Consider the following 16644-nt stretch of genomic DNA (forward strand, 5'->3'; position numbering starts at 1 on the left):
CTTTTCAGGAGACATGTTTGTCCATCTGCACTGTTAATAGTTTCGCCTGAAAGTAATACAAAAAGTGTTTAAATTGAAATTGTGCAAAAGAAGGAAGATACTCCTTTCCCAACTAAAATTATAACTATTAGAGCCAAATATTTTGTAGAAATGCTAGACTTTTTGTTGAGGCTTTTACTATTCTCTGATAGACATTTTGAAAACCAAGAGAACCTATTAAAATTCATATTTCCTATTTTCCTAAAGAGCCTATTAAAATTAAATTTCCTATTAAAAGGGTGTCTTGTTTCCAGGCGCCCTTTGAATAAGCATTTTGAACAAGTTCCCCACATGGTTCTCATGAAGAGAATCCATAGACAGTTTCAGAAACACTGCTGTGTAGCCTTGTAGCCTTCATCTAAATTTCACAAGTAGTGTGAATAGCATCGTCAAGTAGAAAGAGTCATTGTTTAGTAAATGCATAAATGGTGAGGTTTTCGTCTTGTTTTTGAGAAAGAACCTTTTTTTTTTAAAGAACTTTTAATTATAATAATCACACCCTTTTGGACATGGTTTCAAGACTTGAGACTTTGGGATTGGTCCCTTAGCAACTGGTAACTTAACTCTACCTGCAGCTGCCCACGACTTGTACAAAATTCCAATCGGATAAAATAGTTGTCACGTTCACATAGCATCATGATGCTTTCTCCGTTTGTATTGATTTATTATAGACGTTTATATACTTAATTTCCATTATTTTGAAACCATACGTTATTTTCTGTATTGCCATGGGGAAAAAATACTATTCACTCTCTGGGAAGCTTGGCGTTTAGAATGCAGACTGCTGAGTTGTGATTGTCACGCTTTGTGAGTTATATGCTTCCTCAGTTTTGTACCCAGAGATTAAAACAAATCATCACTTCCTTTCAGAGAATAGGTCATGGCGATAAAAACCACGCCGACGCTGACCGATCTCCTATTTTTCTCCAGTTTGTTGATTGTGTATGGCAGATGTCAAAACAGGTAAGAGATATTAGGATGAAAATACATCTGACTTAACGTTGCAATATTTTGATGTAATATCTGGGATTTGCCTCAGTAACACAGGGTAGGGACAGAGATGCAACAAGTTTGGCCATGTGCAGATAACTGTTGAAGCCGGGTGATGGGTACACGGGGTTCACTTTTTTTATTCTCACTGCTATTTATATTGACTGGGATTTTTCATAATAAAGTTTTAAAATTTTACTGTTTAACTGTACTCTCTCTGCTGGTGGAGGAGCCGCATAATTGACAATAGCAAGTCGTCTTTTCCAGTTCATCCTACACTGGCATTTGTGTATAGGCGAGTCTGCTATCTTAGACTACCGTAAATAATTAAACCCTCCTGTGTGTCCTGTACGCTCAGGAGAGCCCAGAAAATGGGCTTCTTTTCCCTTTTTCCCTCTTTATTCCTTTACTTGACGCTCAGTTAAGCTCTTCAGCCGTGTGCAAAGCACCGACAGGTGAGCTGTAGCACGCCGCAGACCACAGCCTCAGCTGTCCTCCTGGAACATTTATGCACCTTTTTTCGGCTCTATGTGAGATCAGCCCCAAGTTTTCATGCATTGTTTGCTTGTTTGTTTTTGTCTAGTTCCCTACAGCTTTTGAATTCAATGAACGGTTTTTGATTATAATTTTGGATCATCTGTATAGTTGCCGCTTTGGTACTTTCTTATACAACTGTGAATCCGCTCGAGAGAAACAGGTGAGTGTTTAACATCTTTTTAGCTAAAGACTCACCAAAATGTGTTTAGTCTGCTGTGAAATAACAAAGAATTTGATAGCTTGGTTTGTGGTTAATGCAAAGTTTCTCATTCTGTACCCCAAGCTTGGGCGTTTTCACTTCAACCAGGGGTTATTGAGTGTATGGTGTTTATTTCAGGGGTAAGACATTGACTTTGCTTTCAGGGAGTAGGAATGACTTTTTTGTTGAGGTATAGGTGATTTACAATATTGTATAAGTTTCAGGTGTATAACACAGTGATTCAATAGTTTCATAGATTATACTCCATTTAAAGTTATTACAAAATAACAGCTATATTTCCCTGTGCTACATATCCTTATAGCTTATTTATTTTATACCTAGTAGTTTGTACGTCTTAATCCCCCACCCCTATCTTGCCCCTCCCACCTTCCCTCTCCCCGCTAGTAACCACTAGTTCGTTCTCTATATTGGTGAGTCTGTTTCTGTTTTGTTACATTTACTCACTTTTGCTTTATAGATTCCTCATATAAGTGGACACATACAGTATTTGTCATTCTCTGTCTGACTTATTTCACTTAGTATAATACCCTCCAGGTCCATCCGTGTTGCTGCAAGTGGCATTATTTCATTCTTTAATGGCTGAGTAATATTCCATTGTATATACATAGCACATCTTCTTCTTTTTTTAAAATTTATTTTTATTTTATTTATTTTATTTTTGGCTGCATTGGGTCTTCGTTGCTGCACGCGGGCTTTTCTCTAGTTGTGGTGAGCGGGGGCTACTCTTCATTGCAGTGCACAGGCTTCTCATTGCAGTGGCTTCTCTTGTTGCGGAGCACAGGCTCTAGGTGCGCGGGCTTCAGTAGCTGTGGCACGCGGACTCAGTAGTTGTGGCTCACCGGCTCTAGAGCGCAGGCTCAGTAGTTGTGGTGCACGGGCTTAGTTGCTCCGCGGCATGTGGGATCTTACCGGGCCAGGGATCGAGCCCGTGTCCCCTGCGTTGGCAGGTGGATTCTTAACCACTGTGCCACCAGGGAAGCCCCTAGCACATCTTCTTTATCCAGTCATCTGTTGATGGACAGTTAGGTTGCTTCCATATCTTGGCTATTGGAGTAGGAATGGCTGTTAAAGGCATGCAAGGTCACCCTCCCAAAATGCCATAAAAATGTCAATAAGGGAAATTTTTTTTAAAAGGCATAAACCCGCAAGAACAGGGGGAAATAAGGAAGGAGACACAGCACCAAACTTGGAAGCTGGAAACTTAGTAGATAAGTGGGAAATAACTTTACTTGAGAAAAGTGACTCGCAAACCAGCAGTGGGGAAGCCAAGAACCAGGCCACTTTGCATCACAGCAACCCCATATGACTCAGGGATTCTGGGGCAAGGGTGTACCAGCGTATGGGGCAAAGAGGGAAGGGTAAGATAACCTGAAGGGAAAAAACAAAAAAGATAACCTGAGGGTCTGTTTAGAATGAGCAGGTAGCTTCCCCAGATCACCTCCACTTGTCTCTGGAGTTAAGGACAGAGGTTTCTTCTCGAGAGAGGGTGAGAGTAGGTATCCGGGCTGGGGACCTGAGTGTCCTCAGGGGATGAGGTGAATGGGAAGAGCTGGTCTGTGAGAGACCCAGCCCATGCTGCCTGCTCACTCCCAGCATTCTGGTGGCAGGTCCTTATCTTTCAGGTGAGAGCCTGTTGGCAAGGATGGGGAGAAAATGGAACCCTTGGATGTTGCTAGTGGTATGTACCCAAGAGGAATGAAAACAGGGGTTGAAACAAAAACTTAGACACAGATGTCCATGGCAGCCCTACTCAGAATAGCTAAAAGACGTCAACAACCCCAGTGTCCATCAGCTGATGAATAGATGAACTAAATGTGGTCTAGCCATTCACTGGAATATTATTCAGCCATCAAAAGGAATGACGTTCTGACCCATGCCACAAATGGATGAACCTTGAAAACATGCTAAGTGAAAGGAGGCAGACACAAAAAAGGCACGTATTGTATGATTTCATTTATATGAAGCTTCCAGAAAAACAAGTCCATAAAGACAGAAAGCAGATTTGTGGTTGACGGGCTGGAGGGAGGGGAGAATGGGGAGTGACTTCTTAATGTGTACAGGGTTTCCTTTGGGGATGATGAAAATGTCTTAGAACTTCATAGAGGTGGCAGTTGGACAACATTGGGAAAGTACTAAAAGCCAGTGAACTGTAGACTTTAAAATGGTGAATTTTATGGTACGTGAACTACACTTCAGTTTGGGGAAAAAAAAAAAAAAAGAAGGAATCATCTCTAGAGAAACTGACTAGCCCAAGAAGAAGGACCTAAAGATTACCAACAGCTAGGGTTCCCCATGGTGAAGCTCAAGTTGACAAAAGCCTCATGACTTCAGAGCTTACATAATAGCAACAAGCAGGAGGGAAATAAAACAGCTTGGAGAAAATAGTTACCACGTAGGGTGGGGAGAAACCTAGACAGGAAGCTATCAGTTAATATCCCAAGAAAGATAAGAAAATATTGGTACCATGAAATAATAACAGGATATTATTTAGAAAGAACATTTAGAGACAAGAAAACTTGAAATTAAAAACATGCTATAAGGGACTTCCCTGGTGGTGCAGTGGTTAAGAATCCACCTGCCAATGCAGGGAACACGGGTTTGAGCCCTGGACGGGGAGGATCCCACATGCCGCGGAGCAGCTAAGCCCGTGCACCACAACTACTGAAGCCCTTGTGCCTAGAGCCCGTGCTCCACAACAAGAGAAGCCACCGCAAAGAGAAGCCCATGCACCGCAACGAAGAGTAGCCCCTGCTCACCACAACTAGAGAAAGCCTGCACGCAGCAACGAAGACCCAACGCAGCCAAAAAGAAATTAATTAATTTAAAAAAATGTGCTATCAATAGAAATTTAAAATTCAGCAGAAGAGTTGTAAGATGAGGTTGAAAGTCTCCCAAAAAGTAGGGCATAGAGACAGGTAGGAAATGGAGATAAGAAAACTAGGAGATCAGTTCTGGAGTCCAATATCCAAATCATAGGAGTTCTAGAAAGAGAAAATAGGGAAAGAAGAGCAGGAAATCACCGGAATAATGTGAGACTATTTCCCAGAATTGAGGTGTGTGAGTTTCCACACTGAAAGGCCTACCAAGTGCCCAGGCACAGTGGACAAGAAGAGACCCACAGTAAAGCACATCTTTGTGAAGTCTCAGAACACCAGGGAGAAAGGAAAGACCCTTCAGGCTTCCAGAGAGAAGAAGAGTAGGTTATTTGCAAAGAAACAGAAATAAGGAAGACTGAATCCTTCAGCAGCAATATTGGAAAGTAGAAGTCAGCGGAGCATTGCCTTCCGAGTTTTAAAGGAAAATGGTTTCAACCTAGAATCCTCTCGCCACCCAACTGTCAACCAGATGTGAAGTAGACCAAACGTATCCTCAGACACACGTGGCATCAAGAAAGAAGACTGTATGGAGTTCAGGAAGCTAGGAGCTCCAGCACAGAGAGGCCAGAGGGAAGCCTCAGAGGGTGAAACAGAAGAGACTTCCTGAATGAGAGCTGGGTGCATGACGCGGGGGCGGCCAGGGCAGCTCTTTCCTCCCAGGATGCACCTGGGGACTCCGGATGTGCTGAGTGTCCTGATCAGAGTTTTAAAGACATTGGAGGAAGAGTTTGGGGTTGAATGAGTGATAGATGCCAAGAGAAGTAAGCAAGCAGAATAGACAGCTGTTAAGTTAAAGGAAAACAAAAACAGAAATTGTACAGGAAAAGAAATCAGAGTAGAAAAGACATGACTTACCTGGGAATAGCATTTGCTGAGTCATAGCAATCTAAACCCTAAACATGGATCTAACCAGAGCAACGCTGTGAACTGGGGGGTCTGAGGCAGGGTAGAAGGTGTGAGCGCAGCAGGATGGGGAGGAACGTTCTCGCTGTGGCAGTGTCGGCAGTTAATGCCTGTAACTTTATAGTCAACAAGTAGCAAGAAAAGGGTGTTTCTCACGGGGGTGGAGGTAAGTACCAAATAACCAAATCAATTTAAAAAAATCAAACACAGTTGCTTGGGGGAGAAAGGTGAGGGACTACTTTTTTCATAACAAACCTTGTCAAGCTGTTTGACTTTAAATCAACTGTGTGTATGTATAAAAATAAAAACAAGCATGCCAATAAACACAAGGCAGTGTAGACTGTGGAATCAGAAAGGGACAAGTGAAGTTTTAGGTGGATCCCAAGGAAGGCAAAATTATGCTGCTATTATTACCGTTCACATTCACGAAACGTGTATGTTCAAAAAATTTCTTCAGTCACTATTTCAAGCTGTTCTTTTCAGCTTCCAGTTTTAGCTTACTGGTCCTTTCTTCTTGACGTCATTACTAGGGAGAGTTTCCAATTCTGCCTTCAGTAATTTTAATATTTGTACTTTTATTTCCCAAGTTTTGATTTTCCTCTACTTAGGATCAAAACGGGTAAAAATCTGTAATTAAAAAACAGTGAAGATGTGAATATCTGTATGAGATGATGGACACCAGACTGAAAACTGAAGATTCAGTGAAGTCAGTTATCCACGTGTTTCAAATATCTGGATACTGGCATGATGCATTAAACATCTGGATGTTTGATTAACATAACGCTTTGTCTAGATGCCTGCTGTCAAGTAGATACAGGTTGAGATTTTGTAGTTCTAACAAACACAAAAATGGAAAAAGTCAGCGAGATCTTATGATAATTTTTCTTGCTGCCGAATTCAAAAGAGCGTACTGCCCATCTGTTCATAAATGTTTTCCCTAGCCAGGAATAGTCTTCTTAGGTCAGTGAGTTGCATTTAATGTTAGAGCATCCTTCCCCTCTCTCTTCAGGCAGAAACAGTGGCTCTCAAGCCATTATCTATGCAAATATTGGGAAGTGGTGCTCGGCACTCCCAGGCGCAGAAGGCTTTTTGAGCTATTACGGGGATAATGTACATGTGTGATTCAAGTTGATGCTCAGCTGTATCGCCGCAACCTGCAAAATGGTTTGTGTACCAGGGTGTGTTTTTACTTAGGCTTTCTACTTTCTCTTTCCTCTAGAAAGTTACAGAAAGAACTGTTTCTTTATGGTCGCTGATAAACAGTAATAAAGACAAATTCAAAAATCCCTTCTACACTAAAGAAATCAATCGAGTTTTATATCCAGTTGCCAGTATGCGTCACTTGGAACTTTGGGTGAATTACTACATTAGATGGAACCCCAGAATCAAGCAACAAGTAAGTGAAGTAGCATTGTGAAATACAGTGATGTCGACTGAGTACTACTTCTGGACTTAAATAATGTTATGTAGTACGTTTTTTTTAATTTTTATTTTATTTTAAATTTTTATTGGGGTATAGTTGATCTACAATGTAGTGTTAGTTTCAGGTGTACAGCAAAGTGAATCTGTTATACATATGCCTATAGCCACTCTTTTTAGATTCTTTTCCCACACAGGCCATCACAGAGTACTGAGCAGAGTTCCCTGTGCTATACAGTAGGTCTTTATTAGTTATCTACTTTATATATAGTAGTGTGTCTATGTCACTCCCAGTCTCCCAGTTTATCCCTCCCCCCACCTTTCCCCTTTGGTAACCATAAATTTATTTTCTACATCTGTGACTCCACTTCTGTTTTGTAACTAAGTTCGTTTATACCCTTTTTTAAGATTCCACTTACAAGCTATATCATATGATATTTGTCTTTCTGTGTCTTATTTCACTCAGTATGGACAATCTCTGGGTCCATCCATGTTGCTGCAAATGGCATTATTTTGTTCTTTTTTATGGCTTTTCAAAAATATTACGAAAGGAAAAATAGCAGACTAAAAAAATGACACTTGCTTTTATTTTTATTTTTTTTATTTTTTGAGTCCACTTGGCTCAACTATTTTATTCACTAAGCATCTGTTTTTAATGGGTTTTTTAAACATCTTTATTGGAGTATAATTGCTTTACAATGGTGTGTTAGTTTCTGCTTTATAACAAAGTGAATCAGCTATACATATACACATATCCCCATATCTCCTCCCTCTTGCGCCTCCCTCCCACCCTCCCTATCCCACCCCTCTAGGTGGTCACAAAGCACCGAGCTGATCTCCCTGTGCTATGTGGCTGCTTCCCACTAGCTGTTTTACATTTGGTAGTGTATATATGTCCATGCCACTCTCTCGCTTCGTCCCAGCTTCCCCTTCCCCTTCCCCGTGTCCTCAAGTCCATTCTCTAGTAGATCTGCGTCTTTATTCCCATCCTGCCCCTAGGTTCTTCATAACCATTTTTTTTTTTAGATTGCATATATATGTGTTAGCATACGATATTTGTTTTTCTCTTTCTGACTTACTTCACTCTGTATGACAGACTCTAGGTCCATCCACCTTACTACAAATAACTCAACTTCGTTTCTTTTTATGGCTGAGTAATACTCCATTGTATATATGTGCCACATCTTCTTTATCCAGTCATCTGTGACACTTGCTTTTAAACACAACTTTAGTTAAAAATTGTTAATTACTAAACCATTTATTTTTTAAATTAATTAATTTATTATTTTTGGCTGCGTTGGGTCTTCGTTGCTGCACGCGGGCTTTCTCTACTTGCAGCGAGTGGGGGCTACTCTTTTGTTGCAGTGCACAGGCTTCTCATTGCAGTGGTTTCTCTTGTTGTGGAGCATGGGCTCTAGGAGCGTGGGCTTCAGTAGTTGTGGCTCACGGGCTCAGTAGTTGTGGCTCGCGGGCTCTAGAGCGTAGGCTCAGTAGTTGTGGCACACGGGCATAGTTACTCCGCGGCGTGGGGGATCTTCCCAGACCAGGGCTCGAACCCATGTCCCCTGCATTGGCAGGCAGATTCTTAACCACTGTGCCACCAGGGAAGACCCACTAAACCATTTATTTTGATTGGTGTTAAACTTACATTTTTCCTGACAACATGAATAATACATTTTTTTTTTTTTTACTAAGATGTAAACTAATTTAAAGCTCTGGAAACTTTCTGAGTTTTGATTGTCAAGGATTTTCTTTAATCATTGTAAGTTGTTAGACATCATAAGAAGGTTCTTTCCAGCGACTGGACTGAGATGGTCCTTTAAGGAAAAGGAACATTTTCTACTCTCTGTTCAGGTGTATGTACTTGTCAGCTAATATGAGAGTGCTCTTTACTTCTAAAGTAAAGATAATTGATCTGGCAAAGGATAGTACAGTCATTTGGCCATTTCTCGCTCCAACATGGCAATGGTGATTTTTGAAGCGAAAGACTGCACATTTTATTAAAGGCACAGTCAGGCTTTCCCTTCTCCCAGCCTCACTGCATCCAAGATCAGAAGGAAAGTCCAGCCTGTTTGTGAGGGCTTGGAAGTATGTCCACTGAGCCGTTTGTTCTAAGTGCTCTAAATAGTCAATATTTGCGGTTGCTCTCTGTAAAGGTTTGCACGTTTTCCTGCAGTCCCAGGCCAGTCTTGCGTAAGCAGCAGCTTTAATCCCACTACAAATAGTCGGGCAACAGCAGGGCCCGGTGCTCAGTCTGGCCCTCGGTTTGTTTATTCCACTCTGGCAGCTGGCCACACGCCAGTGTGTGTGTGCTCTCTCTTCCCACTGGGGAAATGCACGTTTAAGCCGGCCCTCTTGTTTCAAGGTCTCTGCTTGCTTGCATGAAAGCCTTTGCAATTTTGTAATGGTTGAAATGTGTAGTCTTTTGGAAAGTGACAGATTCCAGGGCTTGAGAACATACACTTGTTTAGTTTGGGATTTGAGAAGCACACAGAGGGAATGCCTTTAGCGTAGCTCCAGCATTTGGAATATCAAGTAAAGAGGAAATGGGAATTTTTACAGGGTTCTAAGCAGTGTTACATGGGGTGTGTTCCTTTTCTGATTAAAAAATATAGATGAGCACCGTTTGTCCTATAAATTTCACCTTTTCTGCATTTATCATGGCTTTTTAAAAAAACATTGCTTTTTAGAAAATGTTGACAATTTCTGTACAGATTCTATAATCTCCTGTCACCCATCTGTACTTGGAGAAATTCTTGAAATTGCAGGCATTTAGAGCAATTCATTTATGATATACAAAGGTCATGACAATTGTGTGACAAGTCAAGTTTGCAGGGACATCACTGGCAGAACTTACTGTGATGTGTTTCTCCCCCTTATTCTCCCAGAGCTTAGCAAAATGGAACTGGGCCGGGTAGGAATGCATATTTGTTTGATTGAGGTTTTTATTTTGAGACACTGATTGGTGATCGGTGACATTTACCCGAAGAAAATAGCTTACCCTTTCTATATAGATTTTCTGAACGTCAAGGGTCCTACACGCGTCTTTGTTGTCGCTCGGCATCTTGTGTTTTCATCTACCGAATACTGAGCGTTCCCATGCGTCAGGCACTGGGGGGACCCAGAAATTAAGAAGAGGTGGTCTCTGCCCACAAGGAGCTCCCAGACTGGCAGGGGCACCCAGGAACGTAAGCCGATGATGACAGACAATCGAGGAGAAATGTGGAAACGGAAGTGTGAATGAAGTGCATCAGGTTTCCCGAAAGATCTTATGCAGGACGTTATTTCATACAGAAATAGATTACAATCCAATCACGTAGGACTTTGCCAATTATATAACGTAGACCTAAAAGAATATCCTTAACCACTGAAGCCATTACTCAGTTGTGTGGCCCAGTCGGTATACAGGCAGTGACTGTGGTAAACTATCAGACCGATGCTTACATTTGACAAGCTATGAATAAGCAAACTTGGTACTTTTATGTAATATGAGGCAGTTGCTCATGCTGAAAGCCTAAGGATAGTTTAGTCACATAAACCTGCGTGGGACCTTCGGCTGCTGGTGAGTCGCGTATTGTCCTTTGGGGACCTCTGCACTCCACGTGGCTGTGAACCAGAGTTGCCCCGGGCAGTTCCCATTTTGCTTAGGATGACAGCGAGGACAGACATTCGCAGGCTTACGTGGGTGGGGTTTAAGTCATTTCTGATAGAAAAGTTAGAACTTCATGCTTCATTCCCCAAGGGCGACGTCGAGGTGTGGGATTTATAGTCACTTGACTACGGATTTCATTTCTCATCATTGTGTCCTTTGATACACTGTCACAAATGCACTCTTTCCTTCTATTATATCCTCTAAATTGGTTTTGTTTGTTTATAGACTAATGACTTCTACATATTTTGTACGCATTACTAGATAGAATTGTCTTCTTATTTCTAATAGTTTTCCAACTCTATAGCCTCGTCATTGGCAAATATGATTGTTTTACCTCTCATGTATTTGTCTTGTCTTAACTGTACTTGCCGGTACAATAACAAACAGATTCTGACAGTCATATGGGAAAGAGAGGTTTTCAAAATAGCCAAGGCCAGAAACAGGGCGTGGAGGTTCGGAGACTGGGGAGGGTGGGAAGGTGGCGGAGGGGAAAGGATGGACTGTTGATGGTAAATGTTTACTGGTAAGTGGTCCTGACACAGCAGATGTCACACGTCCACACAGACCTCCCGTTCCCCGAACCTGCTCCTCCCTCGGGTTTCCTCATCGCAGCGCTCGGCAGCTCCATCCTACACGCCCTGCCCAGAAACCTTACACTCGTCCTCCCGCCTGCCCGCTTTAAAACAGCAGCTTCATTGAGGTATAATTGACATGTAGTAATCTGTACACATTCCAAGTGTGCGGTGCGGTGGGTTTTCACACGTGTCTATACCTGTGACACTACGAGCACAGTCGAGGTTGTGAACATACCATCCCCAGCAAAGGCTCGTGTCACCACAGGTGAGCTTCCGTTTTCCAGTCATCCTCGTCTCCCTGCTCTCTCATCCCAGGCTGTCAGGAGACCCTGCTGGGCTCGGCCTTCAGAAACCCGTCCAGCCTCCGAGCCTGGGGCCGTGCGTTGCTGCAGAGCCTTCCAGCTGGACTCTCAGATTCTCAGCTTGCTTCCCTCTAGTGTGTTCTCAGCACGGCAGCCAAAGTGCTCCTCGTGAAATATACCCCCCAGGTGCCAGCACTCCTCTCCTCGGCACTGTCCAGGCAGCCGCTCGCCTCCCCCGGGGTCAAAGCCCAAGGCCCAAAGCCTCAGACCTCTTGAGGCCTTGTGTGGCCCCCACGCCATGCCTGACCCCTCTGACCTCCCGGCCTCCCCACCGAAGACTCGTGCTCACACACCCTGATTTGGCCACACTGGGCTCCCTGCTCAGCCTCAAGACACTCTAGCATCTGCTTGGTCGCCTCCCCATTGAAAGTGTAACCAGCGTGTCCCCATCCCTCTCACCCTGCTCTCCTTTTCCGTAGGCCTCATCACCTTCCACGTCCTGTGTACCTCACAGGGTTGTCTTCGTTGTTTGTCTCCCCCTGCTGGAAGAGAAGCACCATAAAAGTGGGCATTTGGGCCTCCTTTGTTCACTGATGTACCCTGAGCACCTAGAGCAGTGTCCGGCCCTCGGTGGAGCACATTCAGAGAAAAATGGGCAAAGGATATTAACGGGCAGTGCGCAGCACTTACTGGGTGTCAGGTGCTCTACCAAGCATTCCTGTTCTAATGCCAATACGCATTTTGGAAAAAACCTTACATTCTGCAAAGTCATGCAGTAAAAAGAACAGGGACTTAACAGGAGGGATGGGGCTAGGAGGTAGGAAGAGACCCCTCCAAACCCGTGCACCTCTGTAACCAGAGCGCTGACGAAAGCAGCAATCAGGCCTTGGCAGCCCGTAGTGGGTTGAATGGTGGCCTCCAAACGACACATCCACTTGGAACCTGTCAATGTGACCTTATTTGGAAAAAGGGTCTTTAAGGATATAATTAAGTTCAGGATCTCAAAATGAGATCCTCCTGGGTTTAGTCAGGCCCTAAATCCAATGGAGAGGAAGATTTGAGAGACAGACAGGATGAGGCCATGTAAAAACAGAGAATGATTGGAGTGATGTGGCCACAAGCCAAGGAAACCTAGAGCTGCCAGAAGCTAGAAGAGGCAAGGAAGGCTCCTCCCCTAGAGCCTGTAAAGGGAGCGTGGCCCTGCTGACAGCCTGATTTGGGGCTTTCTGCCCTGCAGAACTGTGAGAAAATAAATTTCTGTTGTTTTAAACCATCAAGTTGATGTTCATTTGTTATGGCAGCCACAGGAAACTCATACACAGTCTTAAACCCCAGGGCTCCTGCCCCCTTCTCTGAGATGCAGGTCCTGGAGAGCATCTGCCTCTGATACAGACCATTCTGACCAGTACAACTCAGATCCAGGGTATAGCCTTCTTCATCAGCGTAGCATCTTCTCAACTTCCTTGTTGGTACTCGCAGCTTCAGCAGATAGCTTAATGCAGTGGAAAGCAGGACAGTTCTAGAAGCCACTAGCCATAAAGGAAGGCACTTCTGTAGACTTTCAGCTTTTTCCTTAATGTCCTCATATATTGCTCAAGCTTTCTAGAAGCTTGCCCTTGCTCACTTCAGAACCTTAACATGTTGGCAAGGGAGTCTAGGGTCTGTTCTGTTGTATATTTTGGCCTGGGTGGTGATTACATTAGTGTATATGTATGCAAAGATTCATTGAGCCGAACATTTTTCAAAGATTTGTTTGCATTACTGTATGTAATTTCTGTCTCAATACAAAAGTTTAAACAATTAACATCCCAGGGATATTAAATAAAAGTACCAAGTATTAAATTGGTACTTAAATTGGTACCAGGGAGAATCTCATTGTGTTTTGGTGTAACTTCTACCTTTGTACTGCCATCAGTCCCCTATTTATCAATCAAAGACATCAGTGTTGTACCAGAACAGACTGTATTGACTAACTTCAGTCTCACGACAACCCTGTGGTCTGGGCTGGTTTTATTCCCATTTGACAGATAGGGAAATGGAGGCACCCAGAGAGTTGTCACACAGCTGTTAAGAGGCAGACTGGAGATTCACACGAGGCTGCCCGTCAGAGCCACTGCTTTCAGCCATGCATGTGAAAAGATGTGCTAAGGCAGAGTGATGCAAACTAAAGCTACCACAAGATGCCATGTTACACTCATCAAATTGGCAAAAACTCTTTCTCTTACGTTGCTAAGTTCTAATGAGGATGTAGAGCTACAGGAATCACCAGATGCCGCTAGTGGGAGCATAAGGTCATCTCCCCACCTCAGAGAACAATTGGGCAGCATCTAGTAAAGTTGAAAAGACCATACTGTCCTCTCCAGCAGTTCCTTCCTCACCCACCAGGAAAATTCCTTCGAGAAACATTCACATACAAGTCTGAGGAGGTGTGTCCAAAGATGGCCCGGCGTCACTTATAATAGTGGGGAATATCCCACTATTGGGAATGGATAGATCAGCTGTGGTTTATTCATTCAACGAATTCAACTGGGATCTGCTTGAGAAAAATAGTCGGATCACAATGTCGGTCGATAAGTACAGAATACCACCATTGATGTAAATTTTCACCAAATAGAGAAGAACGGTGTACTTTGTTTCTGGATATTCATTGAGAAGAAAAGTGTCACAAGTCTGCTCGGGAAGGAAGGCTGCATGCCAACCTGAGAAGAGTTGTTGCCTCTGGGAGTGAAAGCGGGCAGCAGGGACAGGTGACACAGGAGCCCGGAGCTGTGCCCGGGTTGATGCATTTTAAAAAGATGCTGACGCATGTGTGTGGATATGTGTACGTGAGTTATTTCTTGGTGGCAAATAGCTGGGTGTTTTTCTAATTAATCTTTGTGCTTTTCTGTATTTGTAAGTTACGCAGTATTGAAGGGAGTGATGTGCGTTAACCCACAACGAGCGAGTTTGTTCAGAAAGCGGCAGCCGCAGCAGATGTGGGGCACAGGCGTGTCATGGTGGCGGAAAGTGGGAACTCACATCTGTGCTTCTTTCCAGCAGCCAAATCCGGTGGAGCAGCGCTACATGGAGCTCTTGGCCTTGCGCGACGAGTACATAAAGCGACTTGAGGAGCTGCAGCTCGCCAACTCTCCCAAGCTTTCCGATCCCTCGACCTCACCTTCTAGTCCTTCGCAAATGATGCCCCACGTGCAGACTCACTTCTAATAAAGGAGATAGCTGACTTTCATTCGGGGCCTCTGTACAGAGTAGGTTAAAAACATTTGCCTCCATGTAGAACTTGAACTAACATAATCTTAAACTCTCGAACATGTGCCTTCTAGAATACATATTGCAAGAAAACTACAGTGTCTACACGGCAATCGGAAGAAAGGAGCCCAGATGGGGTTTTGGAAAATCCTGATACCTTCCAGAAGCAGTTTTTGAAAGATAATATTTAAATTATATTTACCTCTTCAGAAATACTATGTGTACAATATGTATCTTGTGGGCCTCATTGGAACAACATTTTTAACTAAAGGGGAAAGAATATATGTTTGTGAAATGGATTTACCTCGAACTGCTTATAGTAGTTGCTTAGGGTGATCTAAAAGGAACCCAAATGTGAAAGATGTGTGTTCCTGCCAAAACCAAATTGAGCTCAGCTTCCAAGGCATAATCCACAAGCAAGGTGTTTAAATAATTGCCAAATTTCATACCATCGTAAGTGTGATGACTTAAGGACAAATAGCTGTGTAGATGAGCTTTCCATTATTTTGAAATTTTGGAATATGAAGTATTTTCCCCAAGAGAAGCATATTTTTATATTTAAAAAAAAACTGATAACGCCCAGTTAAATATGATTTGATTGTTTTTAACATTGCCAGTTCTGTTTCCTAAGTTCTTTCATGAGCTTGCCTAGGATTCTGACCTATTTTCAGGTGGTAGAAACCCCTTCTATAGCACTGTTTGAAGATGTCGGATGCATTATGCTGCTTATGTGAATGTTTTCGCAAACGTTGCTCTAGTCAAACTAGCTGATCTGCCAAAGTGTCGGGTTGACCATCTTGGATGTGTGAGCTGTCGCTAGAGCAGCATCCTTTGAAATAAAAGCCGCAGATGTACATTTGTTGAGCGTATTCTTGAAAGTATGGTGTTTATGCATTTCAATTTCAGTGGTGTTCGACACCCCTCCCCACCCAGGCGTGCATAAAAACTGGTTCTACAAATTTTTACTTGAAGTACCCAGCGGTTTGCTTTTTCAGGTTTTTTTTTTTTGTAGTATTAAATGCAATTTCAAATGCAGTTCTATTTGATATCTGAACTAATTCATTTAGTCAGTATATTTGTAAAAGTTAAGGCTACAGTTAAAAAACAATTAATGTGTTCTACAGTGATTTGTAAAGGACTATTTATAGCTAATATGGTTTTGTTTTCAGTGAATTAAGAGAGATTAAATATATCTTTGTAAATTATTTTATGTCATAGCTTAATGGTCTACCAAATAAGACATCTCAAATGCAGTAGTATAAATGTATAAATTTTGTATGTATAAGAAATTTTTTAGACAGTCTCTTGCTTTTTGTAAACGCTGTAAATATTTCATAAATTAACAAAGTGTCACTCCATGAAAAGAAAAAAAGCTAATACTAATAGCTGAAAGGATTTTGTGAAATTTCATGACAAATGTTTCATGGCAATAATGACTAAAGACCTGCTGTAATAAATATATTAACTAAACATTGCACTCTATTCCCAGGGCTGTAACTGTGTATGTGTCTTAAATGTGCGTGTTGCCCATCTTACTTGCTTTTCCTGGATCTACTTCACATGCCCTTTATCTTACTAGCAACCTTGTATAGGGCTCTCCCCAAGTCCCAACAATATTGGAAATTTAAGTACATTAACAATGCAGATTTTAAGCCACAGCTACCTTCATTTTTTAAAATGTATTTTATTGCAGTATAGTTGATTTACAATGTTGTGTTAATTTCTGCTGTACAGCAGAGTGATTCAGTTATAAATATATATATATATTCTTTTTCATATTTTCCATTATGGTTTATCATAGGATATTGAATATAGTTCCCTGTGCTATACAGTAGGAGGACCTTGTTGTTTATCTATTCTATATGTAATACTTTGAATCTGCTAA

General features: G+C 42.3%; 1 protein-coding gene across 4 annotated transcripts in view; it reads left to right on the plus strand.

Annotated features, from left to right (window-relative positions):
• MTM1 (myotubularin 1) overlaps nucleotides 1-16236 on the plus strand; it is a 95674-nt gene extending 79438 nt beyond the window's left edge. For 2 of the 4 annotated variants that reach the window (XM_065901405.1, XM_065901404.1), the window contains 4 exons: nucleotides 910-1002; nucleotides 1613-1726; nucleotides 6785-6961; nucleotides 14550-14717. In XM_065901405.1, coding sequence (XP_065757477.1) covers nucleotides 910-1002; nucleotides 1613-1726; nucleotides 6785-6961; nucleotides 14550-14717 — 552 coding nt within the window. Of the gene's footprint in view, nucleotides 1-909; nucleotides 1003-1612; nucleotides 1727-6784; nucleotides 6962-14549 lie in introns of all 4 variants that reach the window. The other 2 variants (XM_065901402.1, XM_065901403.1) reach the window with 2 other exon arrangements.
• Nucleotides 16237-16644: the final 408 nt, after the last annotated feature.

This window comes from Phocoena phocoena, chromosome X (assembly GCF_963924675.1).
Source record: "Phocoena phocoena chromosome X, mPhoPho1.1, whole genome shotgun sequence".
NCBI classification, from domain to species: domain Eukaryota; kingdom Metazoa; phylum Chordata; class Mammalia; order Artiodactyla; family Phocoenidae; genus Phocoena; species Phocoena phocoena.